Raw genomic sequence first — 19,813 nt, 5'->3', positions numbered from 1 at the left:
ATTGTAATTTCTGATGATTATATATATATTGTCTACAGAAATGAAAGATTTGTTAGTATATATAATACGTATACATAATATGTGTATATTGCAGACTTCATCACAAAGTTGTAGGTTTTGACTCTAGAGTCAGATAACACAAGGATGTAAATGCTTCAAAAGTTTTGGTCATTTTCATTGATAAAAGTCCTAAGGTTTTATGTATAGATGACAGGAGTGTTCTGGGTATTCTAAATGTACACTGAGAAGGCTTTAAGTTACAGATTCTTAACAGTATCCTTTCCTGTTTTCTACCCTCCCCACCCCACCCCACCCCCCAAAAAAACTATAGGTATTTACCTCCTGAGTGTTTTGTGGTTGGAAAAGAACCACCAAAGATTTCCAACAAGGTTGATGTATGGTCAGTTGGAGTCATCTTCTTTCAGTGTCTTTATGGTAGAAAGGTAAGTTAAAGTATGCAGGATTCTGCTGTGTGGAGATAAGTTGAATTTCCTTTTTAAATGCAAAGTTTAACTAACTTCAAGTCAGTGTAGACCCTTCTAAGGAAAGCCAGGCAGCTTACTTAAGTTGCTTTTGGCATCCCTACCCAACCCCCCCCCTTTTTTTTTTAAAGTAAAAGAAGCTATCTGTTAATAGTGCTAACATTTTCTGCTATTTAGGGATATTGGAAAGTGGAAAACACTTTTCATTCTCCATTCTCTCTATTTGCTCACATTGTCTCCCCTCCTCCTACTCAGTTTAGCTTTCTCAGGGTAACTTCATCAAACTTAGCCTTAATTCTTTCCAAACCTCTCTTTATATTGAAGTCAGAACTGTGAGCTGCCACAGACACTTTCCCATCCCTGAGTTGTCATTGAAGGGAGTGTATTGTGATCAGGTATTTTATTCTTTGGAATTTTCACAGACATTTTCACTGCTTCTTACTCCTCTAATCGTATTTCAATTTTTTGACCAGTCATAATTTTGATTTCTTTTTATATTTTTATCTTGATTATATTGTAACAGCATTATTTTCTGTGCTTATTCACAACGTTTAAGCTATGTGGAGGATTGATTAGATGGGTTTACTCAGCCTGCTCTCAGAACCTTGTTTTAAGAAAATGCATCCCAAGTTCCAAATAACTGAGGACAGGATTTTTTAGAATACAAATCATTTGTGAGAAATTTCTAAGAGTAATTATCAGTGAATCCCCAAGATACAAAATATTTAAACATTTTATTCTTTTTTCTTTTTTTTAAGCCATTTGGTCACAATCAATCTCAACAAGACATTCTTCAAGAAAATACAATATTAAAAGCCACAGAAGTCCAGTTCCCTGTAAAACCAGTTGTAAGCAGTGAAGCAAAGGTATTAAATTTATGTAAATAGGTTTTGTGAATAATTCTTTTCATAAATTGTGCTTAAAACAAAGTACAATTGACTTTTGAACCACACAGGTCTACTTAATGTGGATTTTCTTCAGTAAACAGTACAATACTATAAATGTATTTTATGATTTTAACATTTTCTTTTCTCTAATTTTTTATTGATAGAATACAGCATTTAATATGTATAACCTACAGCATATATATTACTCAACTGTTTGTTGTTGGTAAGGCTTCCAGTCAACACTAGACTATTTGTAGTTACATTTTTGGGCATTTAAGTTATATTTGGATTTTCAGTTGTGCCCCTAACCCCCACATTGTTCAAGGGTCAACTGTACTTACAAGTAAAGTAAAAGGGATGACTACCACAGTGAAATCTGTCCCGTTGGGACTGGTTATTTGCTCTGGAAAATTGTTTCTTCGGTCTTTGGTTTTGATAGTTTTCAAGACCCAAATACAGTCCCTGATTCTTTGATCACACCAGCTTGCTTTGTAGAGAGCAAGGGAAAATCACAAACTTATGTTAATACTGAAGTATTTTAAGTGTATAAGAAGTAATAAAAGTAGTAATAACTACCATTTATTTAGTGCTTGTGTGCCAAGCATTGTGTTGATACTTTATCTATTAACAACCTTATGAGGTGTAGATCAGTTTCTTGTTATTCCCATTGTATGAAGTAGGAGGCCAGCTAAGCCATCGTAGAAGTACTTTGCCCAGAAGCAAACTAGCTAGTAAGTAGGAGAGCTGTGGACCAAAGTATTCACTTACTCTAGACTCCAGAATTCACTGTTGACCGTATGCCACCCTACAGTAGCTGTGGAAAAAGCCTGACCTCTTCATCACCTGTGCTTCTGTGTAGCGGTCTGTGAATCTGTAATAGTGGCTTCCTGTAGTTCTAATCCATATGTCTGTGTGGTAACACAGAATAGCCATTTCTAATTAATAGAATGTTTACGGTACTTACATCTTCCCACCTTCATCCTGTTGGCCTTTCACATTTGTATTTTCACTCCTGCTTTGTTATCCTTCTCACAAAGCTCATTTCTCTGTGAGCCCTGTTGGCATCTTTTCCTTTTTAAAACCTATGAAATTGCTGAGAAAAAAAACACATGAAGTTCCCATTTTTTCTGGTGTGAGTAGTCTAGGCCATAAGGATAATTCATAAACAGGCATTATATAGTTTCTTAGAATATAGATAAAATACTGCTAGATGTTACCATTCATTGAGGTCATAGTGACCTTCATAACTGAAGATGTACTTACTAGGGTTTTTTTGTACTCTGTGCTTTTTGGAACCGTCTTGTATTTCATTTTGTCTGTTACATCTTAACTGGTGCTTTAGCAAGTTATTTGGATGACTCTTAGAAGATAATTCATTATGCTTCAGAATAAGAACATCACGTATTTTTCATAAGGTAAATATGTCTCCTTTAAAAGGAACCTGACAATGTTGGCATCTAAATTCTGCCTTCATGAGAACAGAAACTAAATGAATCAACCGGCAGAAATGACCAGGCATGAATGTAGTGTGCCAAAAAGAAGTCCCATTTGATGATCCCTGAGTCTAGCCTTAGGCTCTTCCTAGGCTCTCCCACCTCAGATCTGGGATGGGGAAGATCACATTGTTTTTTGTGGGGTTTTGCATGTGTTCTTTTTCAGATCTCATCCTTACAGAGTACACCTTTACCAAGTACCTCCACTGACCTGGTGTGGGCATCTGAAGTACATTTTCTCCTTGTAGACTTCCTAACCTTGCTGTCAGCAGCTTTTCATCTTCTAAAACTCTGCCTTGAACATATCAGTCACTCTTGATATTTTTTTCTCCATGTTGGGTTTCAGTGACCACTCAGAAAATGATTAAGACCTAAGGATTCGGAAAAAAATTTAGTAAATATTAGCTAATACCCAAGGTATAATGATGAGAAAAGCTAGGTTTTGTTTTTAAAGAAAAAAAATTACTTATAATGAATTTCAAACTGAAAAGGTGCAGAATACTTTTTAAAGTGATTAAGCTTTGATTTTAAAGTTATGTCTCTTACTTGTAGTTTCCCTACAAATGCTTTAATTCATGAATGTATCTGGAAGTTGGGAATTTCAAGACAAGCTGCTAAAGTTATTTCTAGTGTCAGGATTAAAAGGAAACAATCACTTATCCCTTGAGAATGTTTTATGTGTTGCAAAAATTGGGTGAATCTCTCAAGTATAGTACTGAGTGAAAGAAGCCAGGCAAAAGAGAACATAAGCTATAATTCCACTTAAATAAAGTTCAGAACAACCAAAACTCAACTACAGTATTAGAAGTCAGGAAAGAGATTATTGTGGACAGAGCCAGTGCCTGGAAAGGGGCACGAAGAGACTAGAGGTTCTGGTAAAGTTCTTTTTCTTTTTCTGGTTGCCAGTTACGTAGATTTGCTTTGTGCTATACACTCAGGATTTGTGTACTGTCTTGTATATGTTAGATTTCTTTAAAAAATAAAAGGCCATTTTGAAGGACAATATATAAAACCAGTTTGAGAAGGAAAAACAGATACGGATTATATTCCATTTGTTTTTTCAAAAGTGTACTGATACATGATATTAACCTAAGAAACAAACCCCAATAGAAGTATCACTTCAGCATTCCCTTCATCTAAAGAAAGATGTTTAAAAAGGAAAGAAATATGACAAAAAGCGGCATCATACCCTGTGGCCAGAATAAACTGATAGTAAAATGGAAGGAGGGTGAGAGGAGTCTTTCAGCAGAAGAAAAATTCTAGGAGTTTACAATTGTATAAGGAAAAATGCAGCAGCTTTCCATATTCAACATAGTATTTGGAAGTTCTTGCCAGAGCAAGTAGGCAAGAAACAGAAATAAAAGGCATCCAATTTGGAAAGGAAGAAGTAAAAAGGTCACTATTTGCAGATGACAATATATATATAGAAAACCCTAAATAGACTGCACCCAAAACTAATAAAAAAATTCAGTAAAGTTGCAGGATATAAAGATCAGTACGCAAAAATCTATTGGATTTCTGTACACTAGTAACAGAAATTAAGAGAACTATCCCATTTACAGTTTCATCAAAAAGAAAATTAGGAATAAATTTAGCCAAGGAATTGAAGGATGTGTATGCTGAAAACTTATAAAACATTGATGAAAGGAATTGAAAATAATACAGATAAATGGAAAGATACTCTGTGCTCATGAATTAGAATATTAGAAAGTCCTTACTACCCAAAGCAATCTGAAAACTGAATGTACTCCCTATGAAAATTCCAATGGCATTTTTCACACAATCCACACAATAGACTCCACAATCCTAAAATTTGTACGGAACCACAGAAGAACCCTGGATAGCCAAAGAACAAAGCTGAAGGCATTAAACTGCTTAATTTTGAACTATATTTCAAAGCTGTAGCAATCAAAACAGTATGATATTGGCATAAAAAAGGGAAAAATCAGTGGAACAGAATAGAGAGCCCAGAGGTAAACCCATGCATAGATGATTATGACAAAAGAGCCAAGACTATACAGTAGAGAAAGGACAGTTTCTTCAATAAATGATATTGTGAGAAGTGGACCACTGTCTTACACCATACACGAGAATAAACTAAAAATGGATGAGAGTCTCGAAGAAAACACAGCCAGTAAGCTCCTTGACATCAGCCTTGGTGAGGATTTGTGGATCTGACACCAAAAGCAAAGGCAGCAAAAGCAAAAATAGACAAGTGGGAGTACATCAAATGAAAAACCTTCTACATAGCAAAGGATTTGACAAAATGAAAAGGCAGCCTACCAAATGGGAGAAAATATTTGCAAATCATAGCTGATATGGGGTGAATATCCAAAATATGTACAGAGTTTGTACAACTCAATAGCAGAAAATAATCTGATTGCCCTGAGCAGAGTATCTGAATAGACACTTTTCCAAAGAAGACATATAGCTAACAGATACACAGAAAGGTGCTCATCATCACTAATCAGGGAAGTGCAGATCAAAACCACAGTGAGATATCCCGTCATACCTGTTATAATGGCTGTTAGAAAGGCAAGAAACAAGTATTGGCAAGGATGTGGAGAACAGGGAACCCTTGTGCACAGTTTGGTGGGAATGTAAATTGGTATGGCCACTGTGGAAAATAGTATGGAGTTTTATCAAAAAATTAAAAATACAATTTCCATGTGATCACGTAATTCTACTTCTGGGTATTTATCCACAGGAAAGGAAAACACAAATTGGAAAATACACCTGCACCTCTGTGTTCACTGCAGCATTATTTACAGTAGCCAAGACATGAAAACAACATAGTGGCTGAACATGTGTATATGTGTGTGTGTATATGTATATATGCGTGTCTATGTATATATACATGCACACACACACATTTACAGGATATTACTCAGCCATGAGAAGGAAGGAAGATCTCACCAGTTGCAACAACATGGATGGACCTTAAATGCATTATGCTAAATAAGTGAGATAAGTCAGAAAAAGACAAATACCATCTAATCGCACTTGTATATGGAATCTTACTAAAAAAAAAAAAAAATCCAAGCTCATGGATACAAAGAACAGACTGGTGGGAAGCAGGGAGTAGGGGGTGAGCAGAATAAGCGATGAGGGTAGGGTCAAAGCTTCCAGTTACAGAATAAGTCATGGGGATTCACTCATATGAGGAATTTAAGATACAAAACAGAAGATACAAGGCACCTGAGTGGCTCAGTCAGTTAAGTGACTGACTTCCGCTCAGGTCATGATCTCACGGTTCATGAGTTTGAGCCCCGATTCGGGCTCTGTGCTGACAGCTCAGAGCCTGGAGCCCCCTTTAGATTCTGTGTCTCCCTCTCTCTCTTCCCCTCCCCATTCATGCTCTCTCAAAAATAAAATGTTAAAAATTTTTTTAAAGATACAAAACAGATGAACATAAGGGAAGGGAAGCAAAAATAAGGGAGAGGGGACAGCATAAGAGACTCTTAAATATAGAGAACAAAGGGTTGGTTGTGGGAGGGTGGATGGGCTAAATGGGTAAGGGGCATTAAGGAATCTACTTCTGAAATCATTGTTGCACTATATGTTAACTCATTTGGATGTAAATTAAAAAATTAAGTCATGGGGATGTAATGTACAGTATAGCGACTATAATTAATAACACTATATATTTGAAAGTTGCTATGAGAATAGATTTTAAACTTATCAAATGAAAGAAAAATGGGCTCCTGGGCGGCCCAGTCAGTTAAGCATCCATCTCTTGATTTCAGCTCAGGTCATGATCTCAGCGTTTATGAAGTGAAGCTCTGCATCAGGCTCCGTGCTGACAGTGTGGAGCCTGCTTGGTATTCTCTCTCTCCCTTTCTCTCTGCCACCCCCCCACCCCCAACTCATGCTGGCTTGCTCACTCTCACTCTCTGAAAGTAAATAAACTTAAAGAACAGTTGTAACTTTGGTGATGCATGTTAACTAGTTACATTGTGCTGGTCATTTTGCAATATACAAATATCGAATTATTAGGTTGCACACTTAAAACTAATATGTTATAGATCAGTTATACTTCAGTTTTTAAAAATAATTGTCATCCAGCAATTCCACTTTTAGGTATATGCCCCCCCACCCCCAAAGGCAAGGATCAAATAGATATTTATATACCATTGCTCACAGCAGCATTATTCACAGTAGTCAAAAGGAAGAAACAATGTAAATGTCAGTCAACAGATAAATGGATAAATACAATGTGGTAATTGCATGGAATGGAGTATTCAGCCTTAAAAAGAAATGAAATTCTGATGCATGTTACAACATGGAGAACTCTTAAGCGTTATGGTAAGGGAAATAAGCCTTACACAAAAGGACAAATCTTACTCTACTTGTAGAATAGTGGTTACCAAGTGCTGGGGGAAGGAGGAGTGGGGAGTTCTTGTTTAATGGATACAGAATTTTGACTTCTGCTTTGGATGTTGGATAAGTTTTGGATGATGAAAATGTTCTGGACATGGTCAATCTTGATGTTTCACAACATGAATGTACTTAAAATGCCACTGAATTAACTGCATATCCAAAAGGGATTAAAATGCTAATTTTTGTCCTAGCTGTAAATTTTTTAAAAAACGAGATGCATCTTTCCAACAGGAAGTTTAAACGGTAGCAATTATCATTTAGACTAAAGTGAACCACTAAGGATGAATTGAGTTGAATTTAAAGAATTTTATTGCTACAGAATTTTAAAGATTTGAATACTAATGAAATGAAATATATTTATTAAATGTGTTCATCCTTCTGTAGGATGATTAGAAGGGGCAAAAATTGGGGCACCTGGGTGGCTCAGTCAGTTGAGTGTCCATGATCTCACAATTCTTTAGCTCGAGCCCCACATCAGGCTTACTACTGTCAGCACGGAGCCCATTTCAGATCCTCTGTCCCCCTCTCTCTGCCCCTCCCCCCAAAATACATTTTTTTAAAAACAAAAATTTTAACTTCTGAATTTTTTTTTTAAGGCCTTTATAAGACGCTGTTTGGCCTACCGAAAAGAAGATCGGTTTGATGTGCACCAACTGGCAAATGACCCATACCTTCTCCCGCACATGAGAAGATCAAATTCTTCAGGAAACTTACACATGGCTGGCCTCACAGCATCCCCCACACCCCCTTCTTCAAGCATAATTACTTACTGATTTTCCTCCAAAATTGGCATGGTATCTTTGAATTGCTTCCAGATACACACTTGAGTTTGAGAGCATTTGATTGTTTTTGTTTCCTTTTTCACACAGACATGGTTGTTTGTGAACTGAAGTTCTTCATAGCGTCATTTGTATGAGAGTGGATCATGGACAATGAATAAAGTGTACACTTTGTAACCTTAAGCAGTGAAAGATGACTGCCTGTTGCACAGAAACAGGAATACCATACTAAGGAGAAAAATCGTTGTTTGGGGGAACACTGTAAATAACGTTTATAATACTTAAATACATTTGGTTGTTACTAGAGAGTTCTAATATGAAGGGTAGTTTTTCATTATTTAAAAACACACGGAAAAAATATTTCTAACACAAGAACTATAGTGCCTGGATACATTCTTCAGCATTCAGCAGTTAACCTGCTGAAACCAAAGTAAGAACTGAATGGCAGTGACAGTTGTGTTTTGTAGTAGTAGAATGTGAGAGTTAGCATCTTTGGACAAAGTTAGACTTTGTCACTTGCCTATTCTGGCTTTTACCAAGTTGTACCTCGGAGTCACATGTCCGTTCCCCACCCCACACACACTAGTCATGTTAACGGGAGAGCTGTTATGTCTAGATACTTTACACCTTTGACAAAATGAGCTGCTTGTTTTGAAATCAGTTGAATTCGCTAAATTGCATTATCTCTGGTGTTTTCAACATGTTAGAATTAAAATTATTTTCCCTTTATTACCAGGCCTTGTTCATAAACAAGTGATAGTATGTGACCAAATGTGGACCAGACCAGTTCTATGCAGGATAATGATAAAGTTCCCTTCTAGCTCTATTGTAAATTGTTGTACAGATGTTGTATTTCAATTACCAAGTTTCAGCAGCTTATTCTTGTACAAATGTTTAAAAATACGGCTTTTCTAATTGGATATTGTATTTTTTTTAAGTCTTCTTGAAGGCGCTTTAATTGCTGCTAAATGACGTTGCTTCTTTGCTAAAAAATTTAATGACCTCTTTAAAGGTGCAAGTTGACTGTACATCATAGAGAGATATTAAAGGTTGGCATTCATTAACAATCAAGGCATGTAAAAATGATCCTTCTTGGACATATTAGGGTTCACTAAATCAGCTTCTTGGGTTCTAGGGCTGTGGAGCACATAGATACTAGATTTATAAATTGTTCATGTTTATCCTACATTTCTAGAAGGTTCTTATCAGCAAGGTGGGATGATGGTCCCATAAACAAGTTTCTTGTGGTTTGTACAGATTTGTTAAAATGTGAACATTTTCTAACTGCCTTGTATGGTAGAAACCATTATTTTTCAGGATGTTGTATTTTACTCCTGTAAGAATTATTTGTCACATTCATAATGCTGATACTTACATGTAAGTTGTCCATGTTGCGGAAAAAGGAGGTGATACCACAGATTCTCCTTATAATATTGTACAGTTAAACTGTGGCTCTTATTTCTCATGTTGCAAGCCATTTTGTTTTTTCATTGTACATATAGACACATTGTCTCTTTAAGATGCTGCTGAAATTGTAGAGAATGTAGCCAAAACAGTAATAAACAGTGACAATTAAAATTTAAGGACTATGAAAATTACATTTGAAGGGAGCTTTCAAGACTTAGGATATTAACTGACTTGGCTCCTTAAGAATCAGCTCAGTAAATTCTTTAAGTATACTTCAAGTATCAAGTGCTACAAGCTGTTTAAGCAAATCTAATAATCATTATCAAGGCTAGTCCTGGGTAAGTAACATTTAGCACCATGAGGAGTGGCCTAAGGGCTACTATACCTGTTCTTCCATAGATTAAGACAGAAATCTTATTTTTAAAAAATACTGATATGGTAACGGAATGTTAGCATTCATTGAGTGCTTTAGATGCTGCCTGCAAATTTTTCAGTTTTGTTGAGTTTTCATCTTTCCAAATCATAAAGTATTGTCTTCACATAGTAATTGTCACTTAAAGTCCTGAATTAAAAGAAAATGCCTGGTTTTCTAAGTTTTAGTGAGATGCTAACACTAGGTCGAATAAGTGGTATGGACTAGATCACTGCGTTATCATACTATTTTCAAGTGGGTGAAAATGCCTCGTAGTGTGGAAATGCAGGAAAACAAGCCATGAAATGACACTGCTTCCCTGACCTGAGTTTAGGTAGTCATTTGGAGTCAAAGATGAATCAGCTTCTATGCCATCTCTTCCTAAAGTATTTCCCAACAAATGCTACAGCTTTTGGGTCATATGCCAGTAACCCAGCAGGTATAGGATGGCTAACGGAGCCAAACTGAATCATTTACTGTTACCTTCATATGGGATATTGGTAACTATCACTAAATAATTTCAGTCTATGGCTCTAATATCTTTTGAAGCATACATTGTTGCCTGATCTACAGAATTCTGTCCTTAGAATTAAAGCATGTCTTTTTTCCCTAAGACAAAGCCAAGGTCTCCCATCAGGAGTCAGCAATGATACAAGGTAAAATGTATAGTTTCTGCATATAATTTAAAAACCTTTCTTTGATGTGAATTAGCTTTATTTAGTATATGCATGTGGAGAGGGAGTATAGAAACCACCCTAATCTAAATTGGGAGTTGCGTAGATTTTTGGTTTTTGTCTTTCAAAAATAAAGTCAGGTTTGTTTCCTTACTGACCACCATCCCCTTCTAAAAACAAAAACCAAAAAAAACTCAGTTTAAATGTACATCAAATGTGACTGTATATTCTACAAATACCTCATTACATGAAGCCAAAATGGTGGAGAGTTTCAGCGAAACATTTAAAGAGTATATTGTTTTGCTGTTCATTACTTATTAAATACAATGTTAACATCAGATCTTATTAGCTATGTTTTAGTGCTAATGTAGACAGCAGTTCTTTTAAGAATTTAGTTACTACATTGCTGTTTGAAATGTGAAAAAAACCTCATACTTTGATATTGGCAGGTCTTTCTGCAGTCTCACTTTAAATTTTAATATGTTATCTGAACATTTTCTTCCCTAATACAACCGAATCTAAGTGTTCTGAAGGCTTAATCTAACCCAAAAATTGCTTTAGCAGCTAATTTTCAAGATTCAGCTGAGAAGGGGAGCCTGGGTGGCTCTGTTGGTTGAGCATCCGGCTCTTGATTTCGGCCCAGGTCATGATCTTGCAGTTTGTGAGATCGAGCCTCGCATCAGGCTCCGTGCTGCTTGGGGTTTGTTCTCGCTCTCTCAAAAATAAATAAAAGATACAACTGGGAAAATGGTGGTCTATGAAGACGCTGTACTCACCCTCTCCCACAGGCATACCAAGTCTACAGCTACATATGGATCATCTCCCTCTGAAAAAGATCTGAAAACTAAATGAATTAAAAGTCAAGACAGTTCAGTCACAACTGGAGGGTACATGCAGCCCCACAGGAGATACCTGTAGAGGGCCTTGTTCTGGTGACCATGGGGGATTGTGCTTTGCCCTCCACAGCAAAGGATATAAATGATCACATTGCGAAGGGAGAGGCAGAGACATGGTCTCAAAACAAAACAAAAAAACTCCAATGTGGCAACACAATAGGGAGAGATCTCACACTAGAGAGATGCTTCTCTAGGAAGAACAAGAGGTTGGTGCCCCACACTGGGCACTCTAGACCCCAAGGTCTGCATCAGACAAGCCACCAGAACATTTGGCTTGGAACGGGGTAGACCTGTAGGAGGTCCCAAAGTGCTATAGGAAAACAGAATCACTGCTTGGAGGGCCTGCATGCAAGCTGACTCACCCTGAGACCCGGTAGAGAAACAGCAGTTTGAAAAGCACTTAGCAACCTGCAAGTAGAAAAGAGTATCACAGGTGCAGAGGTCTTGCCTGAGGAATGAGGGGTTCAAGCCCATTGGGTCCCCCTCCTTGTCCTGGGAATCTACACCAGGAAGGTATTCCCCCATAATGTCTGGCTTTGAAAATCAGCCAGGTTTAACTCCGGGAGAGCTGTAGGAAACGGAGTCTCTGCTCTTTAAGGCCAATGCACTCTCAAAGTCTAAGACCCAGCACAGAAGCAGCAGATTGAAAAGCGCCTAGGTTCTATGTAAGTGAGATATATTGACTCATTTTATTAAAATTTTTTTTCATCGTTTATTTATTTTTGCGACAGAGAGACAGAGCATGAACGGGGGAGGGGCAGAGAGAGAGGGAGACACAGAATCGGAAACAGGCTCCAGGCTCTGAGCCATCAGCCCAGAGCCTGACGCGGGGCTCGAACTCCCGGACCGCGAGATTGTGACCTGGCTGAAGTCGGACGCTTAACCGACTGCGCCACCCAGGCGCCCCTATATTGACTCATTTTAAAGCCAGTGCCAGAGGAAGACAAGGAACACAGACCTGTAGAAATATTCTCTGGGAAGGGCAGTGCTGATGGGTGCAATTGTTCCTGCCTTCGTTCAGCCTAGCAGGCCCAATCCTGGCAGGTGCCAGTTCAGGACTCTTCATCTACATTGCTAGCACCACTTACCCAATCCTGGCATTTCCCTGCAGATCTGACCCACCTAACCCATCTCTCAGTAAGCATACCTCCAAGGTAGCTGCCGCCTGCCCCACCACAGTCTGGTGGGAAGTCTTGGTCAGGACTGGCTCTCCATTTATTTATTTATTGACAGTGTATGTGAACAACAGATGGAGAGAGAGAGAACTCAGGAATAGTGATCACGGCCTGAGCTGGAGCCAAGAATCAGACGCTTACCCAAATGAGCCACCCAAGCGTCCCAAGACTGGCTCCCCTTTAAAGCACCTCTGGCCCTGTGGATGGGGGCAGCCCTGCCTAGCAACTCATCCCAAAATCACTGCAGGGCCTTACAGCCACCCACACTGGGAGTCTGCCCACCCATCAGCACACACAAAAGTCAAGACAGTTCAGTCACAACTGGAGGGTACATGCAGCCCACAGGAGACACCTGTAGAGCGCCTTGTTCTGGTGACCGTGGGGGATTGTGCTTCTGGACCCCACAGGACACCTACATACTGATACCTCTAAAACCAGGAGATGTAGCAGGCCTACATATTATATAGAAACAGCCAGACAAAAAGAAACACATGGATATGGTCCAAATGAACAAGACAAAACTGCAAAGAGCTAAATAAAACAGATAAGCAATCTACCTGATAAAAGTAATGGTCATAAAGATGTTCACAGAACTTGGGAGAAGATAAACTCATCTTCAACAAAGGGGTAGAAAATAAGTAATACGTGCACACACACACACACACATGCATATACATACATACATACCAGAGCTGAAGAGTACAGTAACAGATGAAAAACACTAGAAGCAATCAACAGCAGAATAGAGGATACAGAAAACAAAATCATCTAAACTGAACAGTAAAAAAAAATCTTTATGATGCTAGGTTAAGGGACCTCTGTGACAACAACAAACATACCAACATTCACATTATAGGAGCTCCAGAAGGGAAAAGGGAGGACAGAAAACTTAATTTATTAATAGTAATCGAGAAAGAAACACATCCAGGTCCAGGAATCACAGAGAACCTCAAACAATATGAACCCAAAGAGGTTCACACCAAGACATAATAAAAATGTTAAAGGTTAAAGACTATCCGAAAAGCAACAAGAGAAAAGCAATTAATTATGTACAAGGAAATATCCATAAGTCTATCAGTGGAGTTTTCAGCAGAAACATTACAAGCCAGAAGAGAGTAGCATGATATATTCAAAGTACTGAAAGGGAAGGGCGCCTGGCTTGTTCAGGTGGTAAAGCATGTAACTCAATCTTGGGGATGTGAGTTCAAGCCCCACATTGGACATAGAGCTTCAAGTGCTGAAAGAGAAAGTCTACAAAAATACCAGGCAAAGTTATTCAGAATAGAGGCAATATAAAGAGTCAAAAGAGCTTACCACCAAAATGGCCTTCAAAGAAATATCAAAGGGTCTTTAAACGGAGAGAAAATAGTATAAGACGAAAATTACATAAGAAAAAAATTCCCTAGTAAAAGCAAACCTATAGTAAAGGTAGATCACTTATAAACCTAGGATAAAGCTTAAAAGACAAAAGTAGTAAAATCCACTATATCTAAAACAGTTAAGAGACAAAGGATGTAAAATGTGTCAAATACATAAATCATGGGGGGGGGGGGGACGAGGAGTAAAAACAAAAAAAAATGCACTTTTAAAATTTGTCCAATCTTAAACATCCATCAATTTTAAATAGACTGCTATATATATAAAGTGCTATATATAAACGTCATGGTACCACAAGCTAAAAACCTTATATTATAAATAAGTAAATAAAAGGGAATCCAAGCATAAGAAAGTCATCAAATAACAAGACTGGGAAAGGAGGAGAAAAAACAGAACTACAAAAACAACCAGAAAACAATTAGCAAAAATGGAAATAAGTACTTATCAATAATGAGTTTTTAAAATTTTAATTTTATTAATTTACATCCAAATTAGTTAGCATATAGTGCAACACTGATTTCAGGAGTAGATTCCTTAATGCCCCTTATCCATTTAGTCCATCCCCCCTCCCACAACCCCTCCAGTAACTCTCTGTTCTCCATATTTAAGAGTCTCTTAGTTTTGTCCCCCTCCCTGTTTTTATATTATTTTTGCTTTCTTCCCTTATGTTCATCTGTTCTGTGTCTTAAAGTCCTCACCGACATAGTTGCAAATGGCAAGATTTCATTCTTTTTGATTGCCAAGTAATACTCCATTGTGTGTGTGTGTATGTGTGTGTGTGTGTCTGTGTGTGTGTGTGTGTGTGTATATGTGTATATATATATATATATATATATATATATATATATATATACACACACACATACATACATACACACCACATCTCTTTATCCATTCATCCATCAATGGACATTTGGGCTCTTTCCATACTTTGGCTATTGTTGATAGTGCTGCTGTAAACATAGGGGTGCACGTGTCCTTTCGAAACAGCACACCTATATCCTGTGGATAAATACCCAGTAGTTCAATTGCTGGGTCATAGGGTAGTTCTATTTTTAACTTTTTGAGGGATCTCCATACTGTTTTCCACAGTGGCTGCACCAGCTTGCATTCCCACAGCAGTGCAAAAGAGATCCTCTTTCTCTTCATCCTCGCCAACATCAGTTGTTGCCTGAGTTGTTAATGTTAGCCATTTGGTTTTGATTTGTATTTCCCTGATGAAGACTGATGTTGAGCATTTTTCATGTGTCAGTTGGCCATCTGGATGTCTTCTTTGGAGACGTGTCTATTCATGTCTTTTGCCCATTTCTTCACTGGATTATTTGTTTTTTGGGTGTTGAGTTTGATAAGTTCTTTATAGGTTTTGGATACTAACCCTTTATCTTACATGTCATTTGCAAATATCTTCTCCCATTCTGTCAGTTGCCTTTTAATTTTGCTGATTGTTTCCTTCACTGTGCAGAAGCTTTTTTATTTTGATGAGGTCCCAGTAGTTCATTTTTGCTTTTGTTTCCCTTGCCTCTGGAGACATTTTGAGTAAGAAGTTGCTGCAGCCAAGATCAAAGAGGTTTTTGCCTGCTTTCTCCTCAAGGATTTTGATGGCTTCCTGTCTTACATTTAGGTCTTTCATCCATTTTGAGTTTATTTTTGTGTATGGTGTAAGAAGGTGGTCCAGGTTCATTCTTCTGCAAGTCACTGTCCAGTTTTCCTAGCACCACTTGCTGAAGAGACTGTCTTTATTCCATTGGATATTCTTTCCTGCTTTGTCAAAGATTAGTTGGCCATATGTTTGTGCGTCCATTTCTGGGTTCTCTATTCTGTTCCGTTGATCTGAGTGTCTGTTCTTGTGCCAGTAACCATACTGTCTTTATCATTACAGCTTTGTAGTATAGCTTGAAGTCTGGGATTGTGATGTGTCAATAATTACTTTAAATGTAAATGGACCAAATGCCCCAATCCAAAGACATTAGGAGACTGCATGGATAAAACAACAAGACCCATCAGAATGCCTGGGTGAATCAGTCAGAGTTCAGCTCAGGTCATGATCTCACAGGCTTGTGAGTTCAAGCCCTGCATTGGGCTCTGTGCTGACAGTGTGGGGTGTGCTTGGGATTCTCTCTCACCCTCTCTGTCTTCCCTCCCCTGCTCTCTGTAAAAATATATATAAACTAGGGGCACCTGGGTGGCCCAGCTGGTTAAGTGTCTAAGTTGGCTCAAGTCATGATCTTGCGGTTCATGGGTTCCAGCCCCACATTGGGCTCTGTGCTGACAGCTCAGAGCCTGGAGCCTCTTCGGATTCTGTGTCTCCCTCTCTCCCTCTTCCCCTCCCCCCACTCATGCTCTATGTCTCTCAAAAATAAATGTTAAAAAAAATTTTTTTTAAATAAACTAAACACAAAAAGAAAACAAGAGCCATCTATATGGCTTCAGATCTAATAACAGAAACCAAAAGTAAAGGGATGGAGAAAGACATTCCATGCAAATGAAAATAAACAAACAAAAGCCAGGAGAGCAATACTTACATCACATGAAGTAGACTTTAAAATAAAGCCTGTAAGACGACAAGGAAGGATATTACATAATGATAAAGGGGTCACTTCAACAAGATGACATAAACAACTATATGTATCTATGCACTCAACATTGAAGCACCTAAATCTATAAGACAAATATTAAGAGACATAAAGGGAGAAATTGACAGTAACACAATAATAGTAGGGGACTTGGACAGCCCCCTCACATGAATGGATAGATCATCCAGACAGAAAAATCAATAAGAGTAGCTTTGAATGACAGATTAGACCAGATGGACTTTGCAGATATATACAGAACATTGAATTCAAAATAGCAGAATAAATACATTCTTTTCAAGTGCATATGAAACATTCTCCAGGAGAGATCATGTTAGGCCACAAAATAAGACTCAGTAAATGTAAGAAGACTGAAATCATGTCAAGCATCTTTTCCAACCACAATATTATGAAAATAGAAGTCAATTAAAGGAAAAACTGGAAAGGGGCGCTTGGGTGACTTGGTTGAGTGTCTGACTCTTGGTTTTTCTGCTGACAGCACAGAGCCTGTTTGGGATTCTTTCTCTCTCTACCCCTCCTCTACTCAAGAGCATGCAGTCTCTAAAAATAAAAGAAAATTGGAAAAAAGTCCTTTGGAGGCTAAAAATGCTACTAAACAACTAATGGGTCAATGAAGATATCAAAGATTAAATTTTAAAAAAGTGGAGACAGTGGTGCCTGGGTGGCTCAGTCAGTTAAGTGTCTGACTTCAGCTCAGGTCATGATCACAGTTGGTGAGTTCAAGCCTGCATCAGGCTCTGTGCTGATGGCTCAGAGCCTGGAGCCTGCTTGCAATTCTGTGTCTCATTCTCTCTCTGCCCCTCCCCCACTCATGCTCTGTCTCTGTCTCTCAAATAAATGTAAAAAAAAAATTAAAAATTGTGGAGACAAAATAAGTATTCCAAAATATTTGGGACACAATAAATGCAGTTCTAAGAGGGAAGTTTATAGTGATAGAGACCTACCTCAAGAAACAAGAAAATTCTCTATCTAACCTTACCCCCAAAAGAACAGAAAATAAAACAAGCCCAAAGTTAGTGGAAGGAAGGAAATAATAAAGATCAATGTGGAAATAAATGAAATGGAGATGAAAAGGTCAATAAAAAAGATGAAACTAAGAGCTGGTTCCTGAAAAGAGAAATAAGACTTAATAAACATTTAGATTTATCAAGAAAAAGGACTAAATCTGAAATGAAAGTTATAACCAACTCCACAGAAATAGAAAGGGTTATAAGAGACTACTACAAACAATTATATGCCAACAAATTGAACAACCTAGAAGAAATGGATCAATTCTTAGAAACATATAATCTTCCAAGGCTGAATCAGGAAAAAAAGAAAATGAGAACAGGCCAATTACTAGGATATTGAATGAGCAATCAAAAATCTCCCAATAAGCAGAAGTCCAGGACCATACAGCTTCAGAGATGAATTCTACCAAATATTTGAAAAAGGATTAATACCTATACTTCTCAAACTATTCCAAAAATTATAAGAGGAAGAAAGCTTCCATATAGATTCTATGAGCCCAGCATTACCATGATACCAAAAGCAATGAAAGGACAAAAAAGAAAATTATAGACCAATATTCTTGATAAACATAACTGCAACATTCTCAAAGTATTAACAACTTGGACTCAACAATAAATTAAAAGGATCATTCACCATGATCAAGTGGGATTTCTTCCAGGGATGCAAGGATGGTTTGACATATGGCAATCAGTCAGTATGACACACCACATTAACAAAACTAAGGCTAAAAATCATACAATTATCTCAACAGATGCAGAAAAAGCATTTGACAAAATTCAGCATCCATTCATGATAAAACATCTCAGCAAGGTGGGTGTAGATGGGACACACGTAATATAATAGAGGCCATATATAAAAACCCACAGCTAACATCATACACAATAGTGAAAAGTTGAAAGATCAGGAAGAATATAAGGATGCTCACTCTCACCATGTTCATTCAACATAGTATTGGAAGTCCTAGTCACAACAATCAGACAAGAAAAATAAAAGGCCTCCAAATTGGTAAGAAGAAGTTAAACTATCATTATTTGCAGGTAACATGATAATATATATATATAACTCTAAACACTCCACCAAAAACTACTAGAACTAATAAATGAATTCAGTAAAGTTGCAGGATACAAAATTAACACAGAGAAATTGGTTGTGTTTCTATATACTAATAACTAGTAAAAAGAGAAATTATGAAAACAATCTCATTTACAATTGCATCAAAAATAATAAAATACATAGGAATAAATTTAACCAAGGAGGGGAAAGACATGTACCCTGAGATCTAATAGACACTGATGAAAGAAATGGAAGATGACCCAAATGGAAAAAGCCTATACTCATGGATTAGAGGAATTAATATTGTTAATATTAACCTACAGATTCAATGCAATCCCTATCAAATTACCAATAGCATTTTTCACAGGACTAAAACAAATAATCCTAAAATTTGTACAGAACCACAAAAGATCCCAAACAACCAAGAAAAAAAGAAAAAAGCTAAAGATGTTACATCCCCAGATTTCAAACTATACTACAAAGCAATACTAATCAAAACAGAGTGGAACTGGCCTCCAAACAGCACATAGATAAATGGCCCAGAGTAGAGACCCCAGAAACAAACCCACACTTATATGTTAATTAATCTGCAACAAAAAAGGCAGGAATATACAATGCAGGAAATAACATTATTTTCAACAAATGGTATCAGGAAAACTCGATGGCTACATGGAAAAGAATGAGAGACTACCACTTTTTCATACCATAAACAAAAAGAATCTCCAAATGGATTAAAGACCTGGGTTTACAGTATAAAATGGCAATGTAGGAAGACCCTGAACTCATCTCCTCCATGGATACACCAAATCTATATGTATTTTCTCCTGAATATATATAAGTAGTTTCTCCTGAATAAAAACTGAGAGCTGAATGAACAGCAGATAGAGACATCATAGAGAATGGCAAGAAAGATGGAGACTCAGTAACAAAGGAAACCCCCACCCCCAATGCTGCAAAATGCAGTAAGGCAGGATAGTACCGAGGGACTAGGTAGATTCACCTTACGACGCCAAAAAAAAAAAAAAAAAAAAAAAAGCAAGCAAGCAATGGTTTAAAAGAGCAACTAGTATATAAAAAATCCAGCCATAGAAAGGCACCTGGGTGGCTCAGTCAGTTAAGCATCCAGCTTTGGCTTAGGTCATGATCTAGCAATTTGTGAGTATGAGCCCTGCATCAGGCTCTGTGGTCACAGCTCG

General features: G+C 37.5%; 1 protein-coding gene and 2 long non-coding RNA genes across 4 annotated transcripts in view; 2 read left to right on the top strand and 1 right to left on the bottom strand.

Annotated features, from left to right (window-relative positions):
• TLK1 (tousled like kinase 1) overlaps positions 1-9,604 on the top strand; it is a 196,332-nt gene extending 186,728 nt beyond the window's left edge. For both annotated transcript variants that reach the window (XM_053215268.1, XM_027055511.2), the window contains exons 19-21: positions 332-443; positions 1,241-1,348; positions 7,839-9,604. In XM_053215268.1, coding sequence (XP_053071243.1) covers positions 332-443; positions 1,241-1,348; positions 7,839-8,015 — 397 coding nt within the window. In that variant the 3' untranslated portion in view covers positions 8,016-9,604. The remainder of the gene's footprint in view (positions 1-331; positions 444-1,240; positions 1,349-7,838) is intronic.
• LOC128314062 (uncharacterized) overlaps positions 1-19,813 on the top strand; it is a 263,838-nt gene that overhangs the window by 198,692 nt on the left and 45,333 nt on the right. The gene's annotated exons all lie outside the window — the stretch shown is intronic.
• The window catches only part of LOC128314063 (uncharacterized), a 49,885-nt gene continuing 31,420 nt past the window's right edge, over positions 1,349-19,813 (bottom strand). The window contains exons 2-3 of the long non-coding RNA XR_008295434.1: positions 3,074-3,233; positions 1,349-2,462 (exon numbers count right to left, since the gene is read on the bottom strand). This is a non-coding gene — a long non-coding RNA (uncharacterized LOC128314063). The remainder of the gene's footprint in view (positions 2,463-3,073; positions 3,234-19,813) is intronic.

Source organism: Acinonyx jubatus, chromosome C1, assembly GCF_027475565.1.
Source record: "Acinonyx jubatus isolate Ajub_Pintada_27869175 chromosome C1, VMU_Ajub_asm_v1.0, whole genome shotgun sequence".
Classification (NCBI taxonomy): Eukaryota; Metazoa; Chordata; class Mammalia; order Carnivora; family Felidae; genus Acinonyx; species Acinonyx jubatus.
This window is presented reverse-complemented; position numbering and strand designations above follow the sequence as displayed.